This window comes from Blennius ocellaris, assembly GCF_963422515.1.
Source record: "Blennius ocellaris genome assembly, chromosome: 1".
Classification (NCBI taxonomy): domain Eukaryota; kingdom Metazoa; phylum Chordata; class Actinopteri; order Blenniiformes; family Blenniidae; genus Blennius; species Blennius ocellaris.
The window spans coordinates 19,475,714-19,499,987 of NC_137650.1; the positions used below are offsets into that span (position 1 = coordinate 19,475,714).

General features: G+C 41.5%; 2 protein-coding genes across 2 annotated transcripts in view; both read right to left on the minus strand.

The window, feature by feature from the left end:
• Positions 1–877: 877 nt before the first annotated feature.
• On the minus strand, positions 878–11,533 carry smyd2a (SET and MYND domain containing 2a). Its single transcript, XM_080498681.1, has 12 exons — positions 11,271–11,533; positions 9,464–9,527; positions 8,668–8,778; positions 7,824–7,884; positions 6,336–6,463; positions 6,084–6,151; positions 5,811–5,913; positions 5,606–5,716; positions 4,889–5,009; positions 4,598–4,772; positions 4,165–4,273; positions 878–3,398 (listed from the first exon to the last, which is right to left on the minus strand). The coding sequence occupies exons 1-12, from the start codon at positions 11,441–11,443 to the stop codon at positions 3,315–3,317; spliced, it is 1,308 nt and encodes a 435-aa protein (XP_080354807.1). The 5' UTR covers positions 11,444–11,533; the 3' UTR covers positions 878–3,314.
• Positions 11,534–12,343: 810 nt separating this feature from the next.
• The window catches only part of galnt2 (UDP-N-acetyl-alpha-D-galactosamine:polypeptide N-acetylgalactosaminyltransferase 2), a 54,451-nt gene continuing 42,520 nt past the window's right edge, over positions 12,344–24,274 (minus strand). Inside the window, exons 12-16 of the mRNA XM_080495990.1 lie at positions 20,909–21,001; positions 19,654–19,737; positions 19,056–19,182; positions 17,261–17,380; positions 12,344–17,136 (exon numbers count right to left, since the gene is read on the minus strand). Coding sequence (XP_080352116.1) covers positions 16,981–17,136; positions 17,261–17,380; positions 19,056–19,182; positions 19,654–19,737; positions 20,909–21,001 — 580 coding nt within the window. The 3' untranslated portion in view covers positions 12,344–16,980. The remainder of the gene's footprint in view (positions 17,137–17,260; positions 17,381–19,055; positions 19,183–19,653; positions 19,738–20,908; positions 21,002–24,274) is intronic.

The window sequence follows — 24,274 nt, forward strand, 5'->3', positions numbered from 1 at the left end:
GGCTCGCTAGTGTGACGTAGTAACCACAGTGCACTGATTGGCTGCCGTTTTGTCTCGGGGCTGCGCCCTGTAAATCCGATTTACAAGATTCAAAGTGTTTGTTGTCATACGCACAGTTAAAGAAACGCGTTTCCCTGCACAATGAAGTTCTTACTTTGCTGCTGTCCACACTGAATTCAACAAAATTTAAAACTACAAAAACTATAATAAACTTAAGCAATAGAAACATATATAATATAAACCTATGCATTAAACTGTGTAAAATACAAGTGATATATACAAGTGAATATATAATATACAATTTAAGGTGGAAGTACAAAAAACGCTCCAGTTTGTACATGTGTGAGGCAGTCACTCACCAGTCGATGCATCTAAAGTGGATATACAGTACAGAAGATGTGGAAATCAGAGGTATGGAGGGGGCATGTATAGTCCATTGGATTTCATTCCATTATCAATGTAACATAATCATCGATGTCTATATTTGTTCACGTCAAACGTTGCCATTGTGAGTTTTAAATATACTGGGACATTTGCTTTTAACACACATTTTATTACAAACGGAAATGTGTGCAATAGAAGTGCTGTTAAATAGTAACTCGTAGAACTTGTACTCCCCCCCCCCCTCCGATTAGTTCACTTGAAGTACAATTTAAGCAAAGTGAGGCGTTGTGCTCCAGGACAAAGTTCGATTGCTCTTTCCATGCCTGACCAAGAGTCAGTCATTGTGAAATGATGGGAGAAAACCATATGAATGTCTTCTTACCTTGATACATTACAGAAAAGATTAAGAACCAATGAAAATATCTTGAAGAGAAACTGTAGGCAAATATGAATCCCCGCACAAAACCTAAAATGAAACACAAAGTAAAGCAAGTGTCACACGGTCATTTATTGAGTTTCACTGACATGATACAAACAGAACCGGAGGCTCAGGTTTAAGTTCCGCATTACAACAATTTAACATTCATGCCTGATACAGTTCATTACAGAAACATAAACTGAAAATATAATGCTTTTCAATTAGTCTTTGCCTCCTTTACATGCAGTAAAGATTGTATTGTGTCGACACTAGTGCCACAGGTTGCATCTTAAAATGTGTCACAAAAAGAAAGCAAACATATAACGCGTAAATACAAAGTGTAAGGTCAGGAATTAAACATAATGCTCACCTCTGGCCCAACAGAGGTTTAAGATTTTTTGGCTTGTGCACGACTAGCTGATGAAAAGTGTTTGCAGTTTGTTTTTCCTCACAAGAGTCACTTCAATTGTGGTTTTGGATCGCGGAGGAAAAAGCGGTAAGGCAGGCACCTCCGAGATGCATTTTTGCAAATGACACAAAGTCATATATGCTGGAGTTGCTACAAATATCACCACACACACAATGGATCACTTCAGTTAGTAAGCCACTTTCATGTGGTGCATTCACCTGCATCTGTAGTAAACAAACTGGAGACGCTACATGCATTAAAAAAAAAAAAAATGAAAATAAAACCCGATCTGTATCATTAATCCCTCTGGCATTGCAAAGTGAAGACCATCTTCTTACGGAAACTGTTCAAATAATGAAATAAAATGTGCTCATGTTTGCTGTTTTGACATCATTTTGTCACAAAAACTGTACAAAATTTGAGTGCAACAAGAACCCTTCATAAGGCCCAGGAGATGATCTTTCCAACACCTAGTCTCAACCTTTTTGTCTTCATAATTTGCATGTTCAGCCTCGGAATCCAAAAAAACCCCACCAGCAACAGACACAAGGTTCGTTCAGCTGTAAAAACGAGGCTAATGGTGCAGAAGCATATTTCACAAACCTGCAGGCGGTCGTGTGTATGATCTTGGGGTCAAGTAAAATCAGTGAACACCGGCAACGTTGCCAAGTATTCTGACCAACCGCCTTGCCAGACATGCTTTCTGTCGGTCCAGTCGACTCCATTTATCTTGAGTAGAAAATTAAACTTTGCACAAAGGTAAATATTAAATTACCCTTTAAGCCATTGAATCGTTATTCAAGTATAAAAATTTAAGATACTTGGTAAGATGAAGCAGTAGAGTTGCCTGTTATTACTTGTAAAACGTTCTGCTGTTGGTCATCATCCTCTGAATAGCTCAATGGGACTTTCTAAGCCGGCGTAAGTCAATCTGGATTCATGCCGCTTCTGAGAAACAGCTGAAAATGGGAGGACGATGCATCTGCTGACAAAAGGCAACAAAAGCTACAGTATCGCCCCTCCATATTCCTGAGCAACAAAGGGCTCCGATCCTAGATAGGTTGGTCGAGTCGTTGCACCAAAGAGGCAAACTGGTCTCACGTCAGCGCTCCTGTTGAAGGACGCACTGTGGAAACGAGTGAAAAGCTGGTTACTAGTCAGATTAAACCCGTGGCCTATTTGGTCAACAAGCGTCACGTAAAACAGACCAAAACACGAAAGGACAATATGAGGTCAGACATGCAACACTTTGTGGATCTTGAAACAAGCGAAATGTACTGCAGGACAAGCCAATGACACTTTCCGTGAGCCATTCGGGAATAAGTCTTTGCATTTTCCTCTCTGCTGCTAACAGAGTCGATGCGTGGTCTTTTTTCACAGCTTAAACCAGAATCCCGAGAAGCCAGAAATCCTGCTGCTGAATATTTCAGAAAATTCCAATGTCGTGAGCGGTAATGCCCTCAAGTATCATCTCCTCCTCACCGGTTTTGTACAACGTTTTTTGAACCACGAGTGGCCGCTCTGGAGCGACAGTACGGTCAGAACTGCTGCCAGAGTGATACGATGGTGAAACCCTCCGCTGAGGCGTCCACAAAACACAGTCAAAACACACTGGATGATTTCAGACTCGTCACCTGAGAGAAACTCGACTTCAGAAAAAGGAGCCATCACATGGAAGTGTTGCTGGCTACAAAAGGCAGCTTTACAGGTAGTACTCTCTCCTTTTGTCCCGCCGATATGACTCGCATGTTTGTTTTTTTTCTTTTAACTAAATACAGCACGGGGTGAGTGGGCATCAACACAAACAGATTTTTTTTTTTTGCTCCCCCGTTCCCGAAAGATGCGAATCCTTCATTGTCATTTCATAAGTCCGGCTCTGACAGGAAGCAGGCAGCGGCAGTCACAAAGGTGGTCGTCTGCAGCCCAAATAGGTTTACATGGAAAAGAAACTCTGGCCAAAGAGAGGCAGGAGAATAAACAGAGGAAGATCGAAAAAGTTGGAAGAAAAAAAAAAAACCCAGAGGTATAAGATGCATGCCGTGCATTTGAGATTTGTATTTTGCTGTTGACTTTAGAGAGGCGTTCACTCCAGCTTCGTTTTCTTCACTTCTGCTCCGCAATTTCTCGTTTGACCTCTGCTACATAATGATGATCTTTTCCATGCGCCACCTCCATGATGGCGAGAGCCTGAAGAGCAAAAATAAAACAAGTGTTCTTTTAAATCATCAGGAGAAGTGGCAGATAATCAACAAGTAAACAAACAGGGAAAAGACGTCACGCAGTAAAAACAGCATGTAGCAACTTGCTATAATGTGAATACGAGCGCAAAACTTTGACAAGGTCTCGTGTAACTTAAAAGAATTTAAACTAAATATGCAACACAAAAACAGCCAATTTATCTTAAAGTTCTCAGATTGAAGCGACTGCACCTTATTATAACTAATTATTAAATATACTTCATTTGTGGACGAGCAGGCAAAAGAAATACATTTTCGGTAGCATCTTGTAGTGCAAGTTGATATGTTTCACTTTGCAAAAAGGACAAAAAATAAATAAAATCAAGAAATCACTTAATATATAAGAAAGTCAAAATCAGTTTTTTTACTTGCGCAGGACAAGAAAAACGACCAGATTCATTCAAATGTCAAGATTTATAGCTTTTTCTTTTTCATGAGGTCAGAACTTCAATGTCAAATGAATGTGATGAATATAATAAACTGGATAATTGTTTCCTTTCATCCAGTATTGTTTAGGGAAGGAACAAGCAGGTAAACAATATGAAGGGAACATAACAGTTTGGATTATGGACTGTTGACATGTCTCAACACATGTCAACTGAATAATTAGCCTTATGACAAGCAAAACAAACGGGGAACATCTTTTCAGTTGTACTCAAGTTATTTCCCTGTATTGTGACGAGTGTCCCGACGGGACCTGAACTCTCTGAACGTACCTTCTTCAGAGCCCTGACTCCTTGGGATTTCTTCTCAAGTCCCAAATACAGGCGGCCCAGTTTCAGATACATGGACGCCACGTTCAGAGAGAAGGCAGGATAGTGAACGCTGCAAGGGCACGATTATTTATACGTCAAGCCGAGAGGAAAAACAACAATAATTCAACATTGACATTTATATATATATTTAATATCCATAATTTGTTCAATTGATATTTGTGTTTACATAAATTACACACATTGTATGCTGAAGTGAGGGTGTGTTGAGTGTTTGACATTTATTTTGACTGAAATTTCACCCAAAAGTACGAATGAAATTAGACGAGTCGGCTTCATTCGTCTTGCATGTTCTGTTATAACCGAGCTGCACTGGTGAAGTTCAGTTCCTACTCCATCTACGGCGCCTCTGCAGAGCTCGGACTGAGCAGTTTACCTGTACGGCTGAATTATCTTCTCCCCGTAGTTCATTGCGCCGTCCCAGTCCTGCATGTAGAGACAGACGCCCATGGCCTGGTACATCATGTGCAGCATGTAGACGTTGGTGTCTGCAAATATAGCTCCCATCTTCTCCTGGCTGAGCTCGCATATTTCCAGCAGCTCAGTGGGACGTGCAAAGAGAGTCGAGGAAGCCAACGCAGACAAGTACAGGCGCACGAGAGGAGGCAAGACTGTGAAATACCACCGACGAGTGGAATTCGATGTGCCTTTATCGTGAGAAGGATATTTTTGTAGTGTTTAGCCCTCCTGAACTCTTCAATGACGTTCTTGGCGTAATGGACCATAGATCGGATTTCCTCTGGATCTGGTGGAGAACTCAGCTTTCTGATCTCCATTTTGGCCTTGTCCTGGGGGGGGTAAAAACAGACAGAAAAAAACATACATAAGCAACTGTGTAGTAAAATATGACACAATGCAGCAACACAGACATTTAATCAAATCCCAGTATTACAAACTGAGTATATTGGAGATTTTCTCTCATGAAAACAACACAATTGGACACACAAACCGATTGGAGTGATTTATTTACTCATTCTGTTCTGAGATTCTCGCACCTGGATGTACAAGACCTCTCAGTAGATAAACACTATTTTAGTTCCAGAAAATGTTTGTCATCATAGAGCTCTAAATGTGATTTAAAAACCAGCTTTCTGTTGTCTAAAAGGAAAATAAAAACACACGTCAACACATCTAGTGTTTTCTTTTAAATGAAGGTGTCCTTCAAACCCTGACACATTCACAAATAATGTATTTTAGCATTTAGCATAGAAGTGACACCCGGACATTTGAGAACCAGAGTGAAACGTAAAGAGAGATTGAACAGAAACATCTGCTCTGATGTCGCACGGCTGCAAAACATAGCACGCTCAACAAATAGGCAAAATCACTCCTGCAATATACATTGATGATAGACGACTCACTGGGGAAAAATGTCGAACTGTACCTTAGACTTGGAGGCGCACTCTGTACACTGGCATGTGAAGAAGTAGGAATCTAACAACCGCTCTTTCCTGTCCTCTGTAGGATACAGCAGGTCAATGTAACTGTTAAAGATCTAAAAGGAGAGACACACAGATGAGGAGGGGGGTAATTTTACTAGATTCATCCAACTAATTTTCGATAACTGTGTTTTCAGAAATCTCATTTACCTCGTCTCCGGGGTTGATCTCCTGAACAGCTCTGACCTCAGCCACCGTGCCCTTATAGGTCACGATGACATTGGGACTACAACTATGGTTCATCAGTGCTACACTGGAGGGAAGACAGAGGATAAGCCATCACTGAGGTTGCTGCTCAACATTGTGTCAGCAGCAGAGGAGTCAATCAGATGAAATCAATTTTTAATACTTTAACTGGATGTCACGAAAATGTGTGCTAAAATAAAGCACGGATAAATTGGTGATGTTGTGTTTGGTACTTACTCGGGAAAAGCCGCTGATCCCAGATGAGAGAGCTCCTCATCCTCTATAGTAAAACCATTACAATTCACCTAAAGGGAGACAGAGGGGTATTAGAAGAGGCAAACGGCTTCCTTTCACAACACTGTGCTGTGCAGTGAGGTACACCCAACTTCTCTGTGCTCTTCAATTAAAGAGCTGGACAATGTCTCATGCTGACTGGAAAAAAAAACAACGAAAAAGGTAGAGTATAAACTGACGAAAACAAAGATTTACCTGTGCAAAGAGCTCAATGAGGGACTGTTCATTCGGGAGGTCGCTGATGTGTTTGGAGTAGAAGTGATGCAGCGCCGCAATGTCTGCCTGGACCATCTCATCCTTCTCACTGTCCATCTTATCTAAATCTGTCAGCATCAGTGCACCAGAGAGAGACAGAATGCTCAAAAGAGAGAACAAATTATGGTAGTAAAAACATCAGAAAGAGAAATAAAAAATATTATGTAAACCATGACAAACAATAAGTTTGCGGCTGAATCTTGATCCTCAAAAATCTACTTCTAAAATCAACTATTAACCTCATTGACACTGTTCACCCAGACATAAACACTTTGGTTGGATTTTGTTCATCACTCCCACAATATATTTTGTAATTCAATGCAAGTAGGGTGTTAAAACACATTTAAAAAAAGTCATTTTAATAATTTTTTTTTTTTTTTTAATTTCTGAGATTTCCACAGTTCTCTTACCGGGGGCCGTCATTGAAACTTCAACGATAATTAGAACTTGCCTGACATGACTAATTAAGGTGACATAGTAATGGATAACATGTTATTTAATAAGATATTGAAACATTTTTTTTCTTCAGTGTAATATTTGCTACCTTGAAAGGCAGGCTCTGAATAAATGACATGTTGTGAGAGGAAGCCACGGCAGAGAGGCTAAATAGCCACTGAGGTCCTGACCCTGGTCTTACAGTAACTTCAGTCCTTTTCTGCTGGCGAGTGTACAAAACGCCCCGGCTGCAGGCCATGTGTCTTTGCCAATCTGACAGCCTCGCCCCGACACAGACTTCCGGCAACAGCTGACACGCTTCGTGTGCATGAAAGACGTGTGTGGAGGTTAATTCTGTGACGACACATGTGAGCGGGCAACAACAACTCGGGACCAAAATGACAAAATCTGTAAAGGGAGCAGAGGGAAAAACCATTTGTGGGCACCGAGTGGCCATTAACTCCTCCAACACTGAGTCGTCAATATAGCTGGCGGCCGCTGCTCAGTGTTTGTGTGATTTAATCTCCAGCAGACCTCCTCGCCATACTGTCATTATGCACTTGAAAAACACTATGGACGTATATTGTTGCACAAGAATGAGCTTAAAAGGTTGTGCCAAGAGTTGAGTTAATACATAAGCTTGTCCGAGTTCAGTCATGGCCTTCGAAGGACGAGTGCCGAGATCCTTGCTCGGGGGCACGGTGGCAGTAGTTGTTAAAGAGGAAGGCAGAGAACATGAAATTACAGCACCCAGAAGCTTGGGGATTTAAGTCCCAGTGCTCTGCACGCTTGGAGTGAATGAAAGAGACGGATCCAGCACTGGAGGCTACAGCACCGGGATATTAATAGACACTCTGCTACAACTGCAGCGAGCAAGCAAGATCACACTCCAACACACACACACACACACACACACACTGCAGCGTGTAACTAAAAGTGAAAGGATATGTAACTAAACGCACATCTTCTCACACACACACACACCCTACTTACGAGCTTCAAACTCTTTGAGCAGCAGCAGCCTTTCTGAGGCGGTGCGCTCTGTGGTGACTTTCTGCAGCAGGAGACAGAAACACAACACACACACACACACAGTCATGTAAATGACAGAATGCAGTCGCATAAAATAGCTGCATTTAACCTCCACTCTGCAATGCACATTAGCAAGAGCGCCAACAATATCTGGACTCAACAAGACATATTCAACACAGGTGTCATATTGAAACGACAAGGTTCTGTTAACATACCCTGTCCGTTAATCTACCTTATACACAGTAATACACCGTTTATAATCATATTCAGGTAACCTGGATTTATTCTAATTTCATGGCTGTACAATTATCCAAGATGGCTTCAACTTTTAATACATGGTAGTTATTCAGTATTACTGCATGTTTGTGACGCTACTGAGAAGCTCATTTTAAAAATGGGGGACACAACTTGTCAGCCCCAAAGCTTTAGTTTGTAGGTTTTATTTAGATACTATAAAGAGCCTGTTGTTCGGAATAGTATCAATGCCGAATCCAATCAGTAGTGTCAAGATATGTGATGTCGATCGACGCTTATCTCTTGTGAAGAGCAGATGTAACTCATAATGGAACCGGCAGTTGTGCAGCTAATGACAAATGAGAAGTCAGGATGCTGTGCTCGACTCTGGGTAAAAGCATTTAGTGAAATACAAGTACATTGCATTTAATGGTTCTGAAACAAACAGTAACACTCTTCATACAGGATGTTCAGTGAAGATAGAGAACACATTCTTTAATATCCATTAAATCTCAAATTAAAAGGCACCTCTGAGGGTACAGGGATCAACTCTCAGTTATTATTACTTCACCTGTTTGACGATTATTCTGGCCACCAGCCTGACCGTCTCCGACGGACACCAGTTCTCCCCGTACGCACACATGGCGACACACTCCAGCTTATGCATGGGCCAATCACCTCTCTGCATACACGCCAAAACACATGGAGGAGGACGCAAACAAGAAATTTAGTAAAATCCTTATTGTTGGTTTAAGTGGATACGAGACGGAAAACTATCAAAACCAGAATCCCTAAAAGTCTGATGAATAACTTCATTTAACCCCCCCCCCAAAAAAAATTGAATAAAATTCAGAAAGCAAACACACCTCATCGGTATTGTGCTGCGGTGCACAAACTGTTTAGGTTTATTGTCATGAAACAAAACAGAGAGTCAGATGGATGGAATCGCCACGGCGACAGAAGAGTGTGTGTGTGTGTGTGTGCAGAATAAACTTCTTGTGAAGAGATTCTCAACGTGTCGTCTGAGGACTCAAGGTTGGTGCGACCAAGAGGAAACGGCAGAGCAGCACACAAAGGACTCCATTCGATGTGGGAAATCTCATGAAAGAATAGTAGAATTTCTGGCAATAATAAGTAGTTTTGACACCGTGTTTCATGTCCTTTTTATAGAAATTTGTAAACTGTATCCAAAACAATTCAGAATAAGACACGTTTAGAGATAATTTAAGGTTTGCACTCAATGTGAACATTTGCATGTAATATTTTTTTTCTTAGAATGCATAGTATTTCCTCACTAGAATCACTTCAGAGAAAATGACCAGACAAGAATACTTCGCTACTAGAAAAAAAGAGAAGGCTCGTCTTACCTGACAGTCAACATTGCAGTAGTAGGCCTGCTTACACTTCCCACACTTAAAAAGATCTTCTCTTCTGCAATGACATCAAATTGATACATTAAAAATGTTTTGAAACAGAGTTACTATCGCTATACTAAATAAAGTTCCCATTTTTATTCTAAATAGCATTACCTGATACTTTTAAATGGGTTCTTGGGAGCTTAACATCCAACTATGATGTTGATTGTTCCACAACTTTTAAAAACCTGGTATCATCATCAATTTGATTCTGAATGAGATGATTTTGATAATCTGAAGGTAACACGTTGGACAGCAGAAAAAGTTACAAGCTGAAGCAAAAGCGTATCATCTACCTCTCCAGAGTAAGTCCTGTATTTCATGAAATTAGAAAGTTTTCCTCTGCTGGGTCAGAAGTTAGTTGTTAAATTGTAATTTCACTCACACACACACACACACACACACACACACACACACACACACACACACACACACACACACACACACACACACACACACACACACACACACACACACACACACACACACACACACACACACACACACACACACACACACACACACACACACACACACACACACACACACACACACACACACACACACACACACACACACCTATAACAGAAAGCACATTTAATAACTTTACATAGGTTCCTAAAAAAACAGGTCTATTTCAGTTTTCTCGGAAGAGGAATGCTTTTTGTTGAATGCAGGTTATAAACATAAGCTCATGTGCAACATTTTGGAGGAGCTACTGTACACACCTTGGCCCAGATCCCTAGATACACCCCTGGCCTTCTCTTCTCTTGGGACACATGGTCCCCTAAATTTAGCACTCTAACCTTTTGGTGCTCTACAAACCTTTTAATGGCAGCTTGTGAAGCTGGTGTGCATGCGTGGTCAAGAGAGCGACCCTGGGGCTGTTAATTTACCTCTAAAGAGTGTCAGATTCTTTTCTTTTTCTTTTTTAAAGAATAAAACGTAACTTTCCCTCATGTTTCTGACAGAGCATGTTTTTACACACACACCTGCACGTGACAGTACTGCCTCATTCCTGTTGGCTGGCGTCTCTGACCACTTTCTATCCTCCACCGTTGCTGATGAAGGCATGCCATCCAGACTGAAGTTTGAGACATTTTTTTTTTTTTAGTTCTGAAGTCTGCCTGTAAGAAACTGGAAGCTTAAACATGCGGATCGTTGACAAATAAGGTTTGGCAACATGAACCGATTGCATGTTTTGAATACATGCGTGATGTACGTCCGCACGTTCAACTGGAGTTTGTGTGGGTTTCATAGGAAGTTGAAAAAACATACGGACAATAATTGAGGCTCGTGCATACAAGTTTGTTCTAAATGTGTATTTTTTTTTACACATGTTGCCCTTGTTTGTCACTGATCCATGTTGGAAGATTTAAGCAGGCAGGATTATGGCGACGGACCTGCAGAGGCTGGAGCAGCAGGAATGGCATCACTACCAAATGCATTTGTATTCCACGTTCTGGATGTAAGATGCGCCGGGTTTTTTTGGACTGCTGTGACATTTGTGAAGAATAAACAAAGAGCTCGGAGTGAGTCAGGTGAGCTGCCTCACCGCACTGACCCATTTTTTTAAGCTCTGCACCAGTGATGATGAAGAGTGTCCAGAGGTTCCAATGCTAACCGAGCAGAGTTGAAGAGGTTCACTTGGCCCTCGGACTGCCTCCGGTCTCCCGGTGCTGTTTAGACGAGTGAGATCACGACCTGTGTGTGTGTGTGTGTCCGGGAGGTGTTTGGCGGAGACGAGGTGCAGTTTTACCTGGTGAAGCAGTGCTCGCAGTGCGCTCCCCTCTCATTCACGGTTAACACGTAGGAGTAAGCAGGGCAGGCGAACACCAGCTCCCCCACCGCGAAGTGCTGCACCGCCCGCAGGCCTCTGCCCTTGCTCGGGCTCAGGAACCGCTCGGTGCCTTCGATGCCTTCGTTCTTCATGTTTTGTCCGAAAAACCCGCTTCTCCGACACTTGTCTTCCGCCACCTGAGTGCGCTGAGTGAAGCTAATCAGACTCTGTCCGAGCCACGATCTTCCTCTCCGTGCGTGCTCCTGTCCGCCGGTTCTGCGCGCGCCCCCTGCCGGGGAGGAGATCACACTGCAACGTTCTCGCTGTACAACTTTTGTCATTGTCCGACTTGTACGACCTGAATTTTGCAAATGCTATTATGGTATGTGATGGGAATTAAACGGACAATTCCATTTGAGAAAATTCGGATATTGTTCACTTTATTACTATGCTATTTGTATGTTTTATATCACTTTCCTCACTTCATTGCCACATGGGTGCAGGAGCCGATCCTAATTGACGATAAGCAACAGACATGATTGTTGTGCCCTGTAAGTGCATTGACAGGAGGTTCTCAGTTAGAGTCCAGCTTGGGGTCAAGCCTTCCCGTTGTCACTCTGCCCAACGTTGGTTTTTATCCAGGTGGCCCAGTTACCTTCCACCAGTTCAAAACATGTATTGTAAGTTACACGTGATATCCATTTGGCCATAGATGTGAATTTAAGTGTGTGCCTTTCTGTGTTTACATGGTGAATGGAAACCTGTGTGTACCCGCGAGAGTTGAAGATAAACAAAATAAATGATGCATCCCTTCTAATATTTTATTTAACTTTGATTTTAAAAGGAGTGTATATAACTTGTGTATTTTTATTTACCACTAACAAAATGATATGAATCACTTAAGGAGTCAAAGTGAAATGCCTTTTGAAGAGCTCAACAGAAACATCAGTTGTCGGTGTGTGGATGCTTGCATCGATTGGGAGCTTGAGGTGCAGATCAAACCACTGGAGACCCATCAATTTATATATATGTATTTTTATAAATGCATTTATTTAAGTTAATCATTTTCTTCTCAGTCAAAGTGGAATTTCTGCCGTATCTATAAAACAGGGAACAGAAGCGCTGTGCAGTCCAACAACAAAACTAGGGACTGCAGCCGAGTACACTGTGTATATATGTACATACTGTACACACACTGATGTAGGTATATACAGAAATATACACTTTTACATGTGTGACCCCTCGTGTTGCATTTACCTCATTGTAATAATAGTCAATCAGCAAAGCCACATTTGTCTCAGAAACACACCACTTCATGTCGAATACTGTCGTTATCTGTCATTACCAGGTGAAGAGGCTTTTACAGTAAACTGTCTTGCGTGTAGTAGGGCAACCCCCCCCCCCCCCCCCCCCCCCCGGGACTCTCATGCACTGCCACAGCCGGTAACAGCAAAAGATGGGGAAGCTTAAGCAGTTCTGAGCTGGATGTCTCAGCAGGGCTTTTCACATATCACAGAGGACTATTCTCCTGTTAATCCTAAAATGGGATTGCAGGTGGGTCTAGAGGGGGAACATGTCCCAGTTTGAGGACAAAACCAAGATCCGACTCCTCTCACTGTTTGAAGGAAAAGCTGAGATGCACAAAATACACCACCTTCGCACCTCCTCTTGCTGCCGACCTTCATAAAAAATAAAAAGGTTTCCCTTGAAAACACGGAGTAGAAAAATTCCGATCGTCTTGAAGAGGATGATGCCCTTAATTATTGAGTGGCTACAGAAGATGGACATGTCACACCTTCATTACTGATAATGCTCTTACTATTTGAATGACTATTTTTAACAGGAGGCTCCACTTCAACAGCCACTTTGAAGACCGTAGGATGTACATTTTTCATAAAATGTCTTCTTCCAAGTTAAAACAATTAAAAATAAATGCAGATTTATTTTTTTTTTGTCTAAATAAAAACCCGATCAGCAGCTGAGAGGAATCCTTCGAACAAGTTCGACTGAGATTGGAGCAAACATGAAGACACACAACGTACAGCAGGCATCCTGAAACTGAACAAGTCTACTGTTACACACCCATATTTTTCCTCCTCATTTTTCCAGAGACCAAAAAAACAAACAAACAAATGAAACAAAACAAAAAAAAAAACAGGAATGAACTTTGGCACATTGTGCTCAAGATGTAAACATTTAATCATCCAATCAAAACGAGGCGCTGGACTTCTAAATTATTACAGTCATTTTTTCCCCCTCCATGTATAACATTAAAATAATAACAAATCAAATTGCAAACCTTTCATCTTTCACAAGAATAAGACAAGTTTAAAAAGAAAAGGCTTAAAATTACATATGTGAGCTATTATAGTAGGCAGTTTTTGCCATGGTCATTCAGGAGTGTGCGTCGAGGTTCACATGCCCGGTCTCTGGAGCAGCTCTGCCTCAAGTCAAGTTTATCAAACCAATGGGGGGGGGGGGGGGGTAAAACCAACAAAACGGTAAATGAGGAAAAAGTCTGAAGCTGTCTGGCTGTGTGTCAAATGTTTACAACCTCAAATCCCTTTCCTTTCTTTGTGGCACAACTGTTGCCATGACAAATGAGACAACAGATGGCGCTAGACACCACAAATATGTCTATTTGTTGCCCTTCTTCAAGATCCCACAGTGAACTGGCAGAATCAGACCATCAACATTTAATGACATGTTCACGTTTGAGAGTTGCTGAGTCGTGCTGAGGATGCCATTACATTCCCACAGTGAAGCAGCTTATTATCGTCACAGACTTCAGCCATATAGATGTTAAAATCCCATGAAAAATAGGTAAAATACAACTTTTATCAAACAAAAATCTGAGTTACTTCACTGTAACATACACACTTTGATTTAATTTTTTTTTTTTTTAATGGCCCCCTTCTACAGCACAGTTACAGAAATAAAGCAAATCAGTTTATGCCGTTTAATGTTTTCATATGCAACTGAAATTTATTCTGAAATGACGGCACGCAGTGAAATACGTGCCGTCGTTTCAACACGTATTTGGGGATAATTGCATTAAAACCTAGAATTCAAATCAGCTTCAACTGATTTGCAGTTCTCTTATAAAATTAAGACATTAAAAATGTGTCATACTTAGTTGATTTTTCCAAATAGGATGACTAAATTGTTGCCAAATTAAGATGTTTTAATCTAATTTGAGCTTTTAAGGCAACATCACGTATCCAAACAGAGCCTCTGTCGAGTTTCTCTGTGTGACCTGGCAGCACAATGCAGAAACCCATCAAGTCTAAGGACAGGCTTTTTGTATTACCAGCTCCAGTGACAGCTCGCTTAACAACTCCAGTCACTGCATGTTCACATGAGGCAAAACACCAGGTTTACCAGAAGATGCTAAAAAAGAAAGAAAATAAAAAAAATCTACCTGGAAAACATTACCAACCATCTGTTAGTTCACAGCTCATTAAACCTTTGAAAAATGCTCACAGAACTTCAATGAGGATACGGTTGTGGCTGACTGACTGCGGCTGAGCAAAAGAGATTGTATCTGACTTAAAAGAAGACTTGAGGCTGCAATACGTTGGAAATTATATGCCTTATTTAGGGATTACTTCTGTTTCGAAGTACGTCATCTTAGAGACACCTCAGGTTAACATAATTGTTTTAAAGTTGTGATGAGTCACTCCACGTTTATTGAAAAACATCTTGTGAACCCCACCTTCATTACTCACCAATGACTAACGGCACAGCGCATCACAGCAGAGAAGACGAAGGGACAAGGAAGCCCAGAAGAGATTAGTGTTTCACGAAAAACATACATAAAAGGCATCTGGAATTGGACTCACAGAGCGATACACGTACTCTCACTGATATCAGCAGCACTAGGTAACGTACTAAAGAACTAAAAAGTGGCACTTTGCTGTTTTGTGACACCAACATTTTGTTGCTCTGAAAAAGTAGCTTGCCGAAATAAACAAAAAGTGTATTATTTTCACTCTGCATCAACAGAAAACTGAGCAGCCCTGCATGTGCCATCGGAAAAATCTGCTCACCTCCAGCAGTTACACTTTTTTTTTTTTCTTTTAGCAGATAGCTCATTATACAGGCACAATGAGGGGGGGAAAGTATGTTAATGTAAAAAAAAAAAAAACTGAGTGAATGCAATGGTGGGAATATGCCGGTGATGCATGCAGTCAGTTTAAAACTCTTCTTTTTTTTGAATGACATCTGCACTGTGACTGCAGTACCCACAGTTATACTTGCAGTCACTGGGAGGCCTTCATGGATAAAGAAAAAGTTGACTTGGCCAGTCACATTACAATCCTCCATCTTTAACTTTACATTCTTTAACTGTTCATCAAGAATGCTGTGTGGTGAAAGGATCAAGTCGTCACTCATATCTGTATTATCAGGACAATAATATCAGAATGGGAGTATTACGAATATCTTTTTTTTTTCTTTCATTGGCTCGCGGCACCTGATCGCTGCAGATTAGAAACTGCAACATAAAACCAGTTTTGGAAGTGATTGTTTGACGGTAAAACTTTACAATGGCAAAAAGGGAAATTATCTGTGCAGGAAAGAAGCATGGGGAGAGAAAAAAAAATCTAACTCTTCACTCTTCTCATGTGAACCCCATTAAACCTTTTAAAATGTTCCTAATCTTTTAAAAAGTAAACATGAAAAGACTAAAAATGTTGGTGTTTTTTTTTTTTTTTTTTTTTTTGTATTTTCTTCTGAGCAGAAACGTGGAGATGTGAGGAAGCTGCAGCAGCCAGTGCTACAGCCTGAAGACAAATAGCCAACTCTTGAGAGGAGATTTATGACACTTCCTCGTGTCATGCTCAGCTTCCTCATCAGACTCCCAAGTAAAGAGGCTTTCCTCGAATCGTCTTTCACCTGCCAAAGTCAAAATCTGTAGAAAAAGGAGCTGTATAGAAAACAAAGCAGAACACAGAATACCTGCGCCCCCCCCCTCCACTCCTCCCCGCCGATTCTGTAAACCAATGAGCGTAAACGAGAGGAAAAGCTCGAGAAATGGAGTCCATCTCCTCCCTTCTTATCATTCAACACCCACAACCTGAAGCATCCATCAGCTGCTCCAGGATTCCTTTAAAGAATAAAATAAAATAAAATAAAATAGAATTCTCCTGCAAATCCGAATGGAGAAATAACAGCGAGAAATAAAATAAAATAAAAAATAAAAAAATTGAATAGGAAAATAAAACACTAAAAACGCCCCACAGTTCTGCTTCATAAGCATCAAAGAAAGTAAAAGAAGAATTCACTGGTCATTCACCTCCAGAACCATCAATGAACAAAAACACTGAGGTATGTATTTCGAAACAAAAGCCTCTTCATTGCTTCCATCCTCAACATGGTCATCAACGCATCCTCCCCTCCACCATACAGACACCTCCAGGTCATTCCATCATGGTCTACAAGCCCCTCCCCCTGTGGGCGTGGCCTGTCATTTGAGGGCGGGGGGGAGGGGTGGGGGGTTGTCAGGTGGGGGAGAGGGGTGTACACATGACTGGCCGGCTGCACCTCCGAGGAGGACGAGGAGAAGGAGCAAGAGGGATCCATTCACCCACTGAGTTTGTGTTTCTCCTCCAGTCTTATCGGACTCTCCCGAGTGTCTGTTGGTTCCTCGATCCAAGATCCGCATCTTTCGGGAGCCGGCGGCACCCCACTAGGATTGTAAGTTCAGGGTGAACTTCCACTGCTGGTTGAGGCTCGGACTGCAGACCTCCACGGTGAGTCCGCCCATCCTGGCGCTGCGGCTGTCCAGGCAGACGTTACTGCCCACGTGACGAAGCTTCGAGTTGGACTCGATTTGCTCCCATTTCTGGATTCAAAAAATCAGCGACAAGAGACAAGAGCCACACGTTACCAGTCGAGCTGCGATTGCAGGCTACAGGGAAAGCTGATTTATGCAAACACTGCAGCCGAGCTGAAGAGGTTGTGAATACCTGTCTGCTGTCGTTCTCTCGACAGCCTTGTAGTTTGATGAGAGACCCAGCTGTTCTGTCCACCACCGTCAGACACAGGTCCATGTGTTTCACCGATTTATCCTTGGTCAGGGCCCATTCCTTTCGGTGAAAAGACATGGAAAACATTATTGCACAACAGGGATCGAAGAAGCCTTGAGCAAAATCTTCAGCGAACAATACAAGTGTTTTGCATAAATGATCGGCGTATCTCTATGGCTCACCAGTATAAACGTTTTGATACCGGCAGCATTCAGACAATATCGAGATCTGATTCTTTATTAAAACCATAAAGAAAGAAAACTTCCTGCACAGGATGGAGCTTATAAATCACTGACGACACTACGGTAGTTACTTTGCAAAATGACAAAGTCTTAGGGGGGGGGATGTAATTACGGGTTACAATGAACGAGGAAATGTGAAGGCAGTTTAACGCTTTCATAAAAATAATTAAGAGCAGTAACCCGACGAGCATGTGTTCTAGCATTTTACCAGACTTAGCTTGACCTTTCTGTGCATCATCGACGCTCAAATCGTAATGATTCAACTCAGTCAAGGAATAAATTCAAGACATGAAGAGGGTAATGACTTTATATGCGGGGTGTTGTGCCACATTATTTCCAGTCACTCGCTGAATCCACTGGAAGAGCTGGTAAGACTCGTCCAGGTGTGACCCTTCAGACACCCGTTTCCAGAAGAGCTGCAATGTCAGATACGCTCGTCTAAAAAGAGGGGTTTTGTTTGCTGCGGCTACGTTTAATTTCATGCTGGATTTCACACAGGAACACTTGTTTTTGAAACCTGAACCCACTGAAGTGGCAGAAGTTGCAGGCTGGCGGGTGTGAAGCAGACACCCACCAGCAGCGCTCCATAACTCTCAGCGACAGCAGTTCTCGGCTTTACCCCCCCCGGTCCACTCTATTTTAGGAAGAAAACTATTTGGGAAGATTGCTGGCAGTGCTACAACGGTGAATTCACACAAAAGGTAGTGTACAATCCTGTACCTCTAAGGCAAAACAAGAAATATAAACTTGAAAGAGCAAAATCCCCTCCATGCAGGGTGTGATGAGCTGGGAATGACGAGGAGCTTTTACCCACTACACTCTGTGCATCTCTTAATTGTACTAAAGTACTTTTAGAACAGGAGGACATAATGTATAGCCATTCAGAGTGATTAACGATACTTCAGCGGATCAGAAAAAATAAAATTAATTTACAATCCCATTCACAATCCACACTTACAAAGCCACAAAACATATCTACTTCAAATCAGGCTAAGCACCCATTTTCCGATTATTTCTTTCAATTAAAGACATTGTTAATGCTGCTGGGATTGAAAGCGATGTAGAAAACCTGCTCAAAGCTTTCAGCGTGAGTCAGCGAACCACAACCATTTAACCTGTTGCACTTATGGTTTCCAAGCTTATTCCACAAGTGTAATTTGCCTCAATTACATTTTCAATGCCGGGAAAGTGTCTGTATCCCCACAACAACATCTGGAACGTCACTATCCTGTATTTTAAGGATTCAGTAGACATGTTTAGTTCCGTCTGTCTTGTAATCTGCATTTAATTAGTTTAAAAGGCTCTAAGTTCTACTGCGTTCAGTAAACGATTCGCGTTTTCTCAGTTCAAATCACTTTCGGTTTTTATATTGCATCTGATGTGTGACCTTCCATGGTCATAGACTCCCACGTGCTCTCGCCGCATGCAACACAAAGTGTCCCCCTCCCCACAAGGTGTCTCCTGAGCTGCATGTGTCGCCATGGTAACACCACCTGGTTCCCCCCGGCATTGTGGCATTCGTAGACGCCCACCACCCCGTCGGCGAAGTGGCCCAACGTGTCAAGACAGTTTCCTCCCTGCTGCAGGGCTCCAAACGCGATGTCCTGGTGGTCGGGGACCCTGTTGGTGATCCAAATAGATTATTATGTTTTGGTTTTATTAGTATGAGGTGGGTCATAACAATAAAGATGGCATTAAAACAAAACAAGAGAGAATGGAGAAATGGGTATTTGATTGTGTTTATCTTATTCAAATCCAGTGAATTTATACATCATTTAACACCATTGCATTTATTTCTGTGTGTGAGACACATTGCCAACCTACCAAATTATAATAATGTGCTTGAATCCTAACTGCTGGTGATGATTAGTCATTATTGTCACTACAGTAATTCTAGTCTTATTGAAGGGTGAGATATTATATCCCAGCAGACAGCAGGTCACTGCCACACTGCCGCTCCAGGCTGAGCTGTATTCTTTACCAGAGCAGCCTCTCGCTCAAGGTCCCAGATGTAATCGGTTTCTCATTATACCATATCATATGTCGCACAATACACAACAGCATCTTACAAAGAGGGTCCTCAGTCCTTACCTCAGTTCAGGGTAAACGTTCTCCAGGTACCATTTGAATGGCTTACAGGCTAATCGCTTCTTCATCTCCAAACGGCTCTGGATGCTGAGCGACAGGAAAGAATTAAAGGTTTCATCACTTGTGGTTTCCCATACGTCTTTGAATAATAGCCCCTGTCAGTCAGGCAGAGTGGAAGGCCAGGACATGACTGAGGCTCCCGCCACTGGGGGAAAATAATAACTGAGACTGACACTATGGGGAGATATCAAATAGGCTCTCATGAGCTCTGGCACAGTATGAGAGGACCTGTTGCTTTGTAGACCGCTGCATGTATGGGTTGAAGCAGCAAGGATGCAGCAAAATGCAGAGTCTAAAAACAAGTAAATCCCAGTGAAATGATCGTTCTCACATCACGAGTGATAAGATACTTAAAAAAAAAACCTACATGTGCATATACACACTTGTTTTATCTGAACTCTTGTCAAATGAAAAAAAAAAGGTGCCACAATGTTGATTGTGATATGGCCAAAAAAGAAAAAATAGCTGAACTTAAAAAAAACTGACATCTTTTAGGATACCGAGTTTGGGGATTTTATTTAAAATTATACCACAAAACTTCATGAAGCAACAATATTTGGATATAATTCTGTTAATGTGTTATAATTTTTAAATAATAAGGAAGCTTCACTGAATAATTTGAGAGAATATTCAAAAGGCAATTGTATTTGGCAACTATATTGTTGATTTTTTTTTTAATGGATATGGACATTAGAGGGATGTCATCTCTCGAACCTAAATGTCCACTGAACACTGTACTCATTTTAAAACGGAGGACAGAAATTCCTCTGCACACAAAGACACACCACTATTAAGGCAAAAAATAAATAAATAAAATCAAATAAATAATTCATAATGTCTATTTGTTGCACTTTTCAGGGCTCTGCTGCCTGATTCTCGAGCCTCTCGAACAATTTACCATTTGTGTCCACCATGGTCTTTGCAGTAAGCTGTCAAAATGTCCCATTAATCCTTTTTCGGACACCAAATAACATGACAGCCCTTTGAATGGAGCAAATCAGGGAGCGACTTTCTGCCCTCGTTTGAGCTGCATTAACTAACTCCCATCATTTCTCTACAAAAGGGAGAATGACATTTCCTACAGCTGTCGCTTTGTTAATTGGCAAAATGGTTGATCGCCCATTCGTGTTGTGGCCTTTGTAATTTGGTTTGATTATTATGATTAATTTTGACAGGATTATTGCTGCGTGGCACTCACTTCCCATAGGGCACGTTTCTGGCCGAGGGGACGGCAGCATAGTAGAAGTTCTTGTATTCGTCCATCCACACCTCTGCTGCTCTTCTCGTGTTCCTGAGAGAGGTGTGAGGACAAGACATCAGTTCAGGTGAGAGGACAGGTGTGATGCAGGAGGAACACAGAGAAATAGCAATTTAGGGGGGGGGGGGGTGATGAAAAAAATGTATTGCTGGATAAAGTGTGTGTTGAGAGGCAAGACATTGTTAAGAAATGTACTGGTCCACTCCCACATGGTCACAACCATAAGGGGGCAGAGTTCTGCTGGTTTATTGTCGTTCATGTGGTTTGTATTTAGTTTAACAGTATTTGCATTCTAATGTACAATTGCAATGACAATGAGCCAATTTTCACCTTTGTGTTGATAAAAGAAACATTCAGAGCGAAGTGACATTTCTTCATATGTCCTTTCTACGTCAGAATCTCAAACTCTCTACAAATGCTCACAAGAGCAAGTGGAAGTTAAAACGACTGCAAATGTAGCAGAAACAAGGCGTCGTTTGAAGCTCTCCAACTCGCCCAGTGTGAAAGTTACAGGACTATGACAGGTTGATATGAGCCAGACTGTGCTGCATACAGAAACACTGAGGTAAAAAAAAAAAAAAACCCAAAAAGCTCTTTGAATAAATAATTGTTGCTCCTTGTGGAGGTCGGCTCCTCTGCCTTACAAAGTGCACCTGTCTGATGAAGCAGGATGACAACTACACTACTAAAAGGCGGCCATTTTGATTATTGTTCTCAAGTCTTAGTTGTGCGCATCTGTTGTTGAATTTAGTGACATGTAATGTGCAGCGCCAGGCCTCAACTTTGCAAATTGTTGGTTTTTTTAATAAAAGAATATTGCACAATAGATTGTTCAAGATCAAATTATCTGCTATACAATCTCTCCCTGGTGAGCGCCTGCTGTGTTAGTAGTTAAACTAGCCCACTTAGAAAACAGTAATTTGACAGAGAGAGAAAAAAAAGGTCGGCACATCCTGGGAATCCCTTTATCAATAAAGTAATTAGGTGAATTGAGGACGAGAATAGTTTTGCTGCACGAACATGGAAGAGCTCCGACTGGAACTGAATGAAAACAAGTGAGATGTCTTATGTCAACAAAGAAGGAGCCGTGGAGTATTTATTGCTTTAATTCACCTCAACACCAGATCCAGTGGAGAGCGAAACCAGAAGAGAGTTTTGGGTTTCCTAAGAAATGTCCTGTATAAAACACAACTTTTATTCAGATCAGCACCTTTTGGTCAGTGGACGACACTCATGGGGGCCATGATCCAAAGCACTTTGATGCTTCGCTGAGTGTAATCACTTCAGATGAATTAAAAATGTGAACATTGTCCAGCGTGGCTCTGGTGAGGTCACTGCAGGGAGAGCTGCCGTCAGTCGTTCTCCATGAAACGATGCACAAAATCAATGTAGTAAAACCATTGCTTGTATTATAATGAATATATATGCACTGGCATTTAAAGGTCAGTGAACCAAAAATCCAAGCGTTACATTTGACATGGATGCCACTTTATTTTATCTGTCATTTATCTAAACGTGCCGCCGGTCGTCCCTCGGCAGAATCCTCCATTTCATGCTCGCCCTGCTTTTATGTCGCCATCGACTGAGGCGTCGTACGGGACAAATTAATTTGCGTCTGCGGGGAATTTTCTTCGTATTGATTGGAAATTGGTCTGCCTCAACGTGCCCATTATAACCATGTAGTGTTGGTGATGCCGCTCCCAGAAGAACAATTATAATGTCATCGGGGCAGACAAAACAGGTGCCGCCCCGCAGCTCCCCAGAGTCTCCGCCAGCCGCCGGAGGAACGCCGCCTCACCACTGCATTCAGACTGAAGGGCAACACATTGAACCGCAAAGCACAGCATCTGCTCGGAGATGTGACAGAAATAAATAAATAAATAAATAAATCACCACACCCAACTCTTAATAAAGGATGTCCCGTGGAATCCGAGAAGAGTGAGACGGACAGAGTCTCAACTTACATTTTGAAGTTTTTCTCCAAAAATATGGCCCCACAAGTACACCTCTATTGTGCCATACCTTCATTACTTTTAATTTCTTTTGTTGAGTGATTATATACTTTTTTTTGAGGACGATACGTTCCTGAATGACCCCAAATCTAACTAATCACTACAGAAATACTCTTATGTCATGTCGTTTCTTGCCAAGAATCACTGCACATACTTCTTGATATCTCAAATTCCACGCTAATTGTTTGTCGATCTGCACTTCGGTTAATTAATCAGACCGATGAGGTTGGCTGGGCTCATTTCCATTTGATGACTTGCGATTGGAGACAGAACAGCTCCTTCCATGTATCCGGTTGCTCATTACTGGTGTTCACTGTATGAGCCGTCACATTTATCAGCTTTGAAGGGCAACAACAACAAAAAAAAAGCATCCTTTGAAAGAATGCTTCTCCTTCTTAAAATCAAAAGCCTTTTCCCAGTGATTACATTCTTATTGTTTTTTTTTAATTGATGGTACTTTGCGTTTATCAGCCAACACTAGTTTTATTCTCAGCTCACTTTAGTTTAACTCCATAATAAATGTTCAGTCATTTACAAACCACAGTGGGAGACAATAATCCGCACAAAAAATCTGCAGGCAAAAAATAATCTTGAAATCAGACATAAAATTTAAATAAAGACTCAAATGGAAGACAAAATACACCCAAAAAATAAAAATCAGAATAATATTACGATGAAATGCCTCTTTGAAATGATATCTCAGGGTCTAATTTCATGAAATGATTAAAAAAAGACTTCATTTAGCATCTGCTCTCAGGCTTTTTGATCATATCACATGAGCTTGATCAGGTGGCGTCAAGGATCTGCAGAGGTTCAAACGCCCATTCATCTGAGAGCTTGAAAGGCCTCTCATCACTGTGATCTTTAAGGTTTGTTCACATCGGGTGAATGTTGGCTGATTGTCAAGTGCAAAGAAAGAAAGAAAGTGAAAACTAACGTGTTTCTCTATAAAATAAAAAGACAAGCTGGTAGCTCATCTGCTGAAGAGGATTTATATTCAAGAGACAAGGAAAGAATGAATACTGTAAAAATAGATGTTTTATTAAGCCGGGCCTGATGCTTACGGTCATACACCCATACTGGCTACTGGTCGTATTTATTCATGGGTGTATGTCCCAGGTGTCGCTATCTATGCAGAGTTTGCACGTTCTCCTTATGTGTGCATGAATTTGTGTAGGTTATCTCCCATGACTTCTCTTAATCCAAACACATTTAAAGATAATTTGTGAGTCAGTCAAGTCAATGCGCGATGAATTAAAAGATGTGTTTGACAGATACATGGATTATTCCATTT

What these genes read in the sequence shown, in the direction of transcription:
- smyd2a (XM_080498681.1), bottom strand. Translation starts at nt 11,443, where the DNA reads ATGAAGAACGAAGGCATCGAAGGCACCGAGCGGTTCCTGAGCCCGAGC. An exon ending in ACTGCAATGTTGACTGTCAG is followed by an intron (nt 8,779 to 9,463) that starts GTAAGACGAGCC and finishes GCGTGTATGCAG; the next exon opens with AGAGGTGATTGGCCCATGCA. An exon ending in GAGTCAGGGCTCTGAAGAAG is followed by an intron (nt 3,399 to 4,164) that starts GTACGTTCAGAG and finishes TTTGCTCTTCAG; the next exon opens with GCTCTCGCCATCATGGAGGT.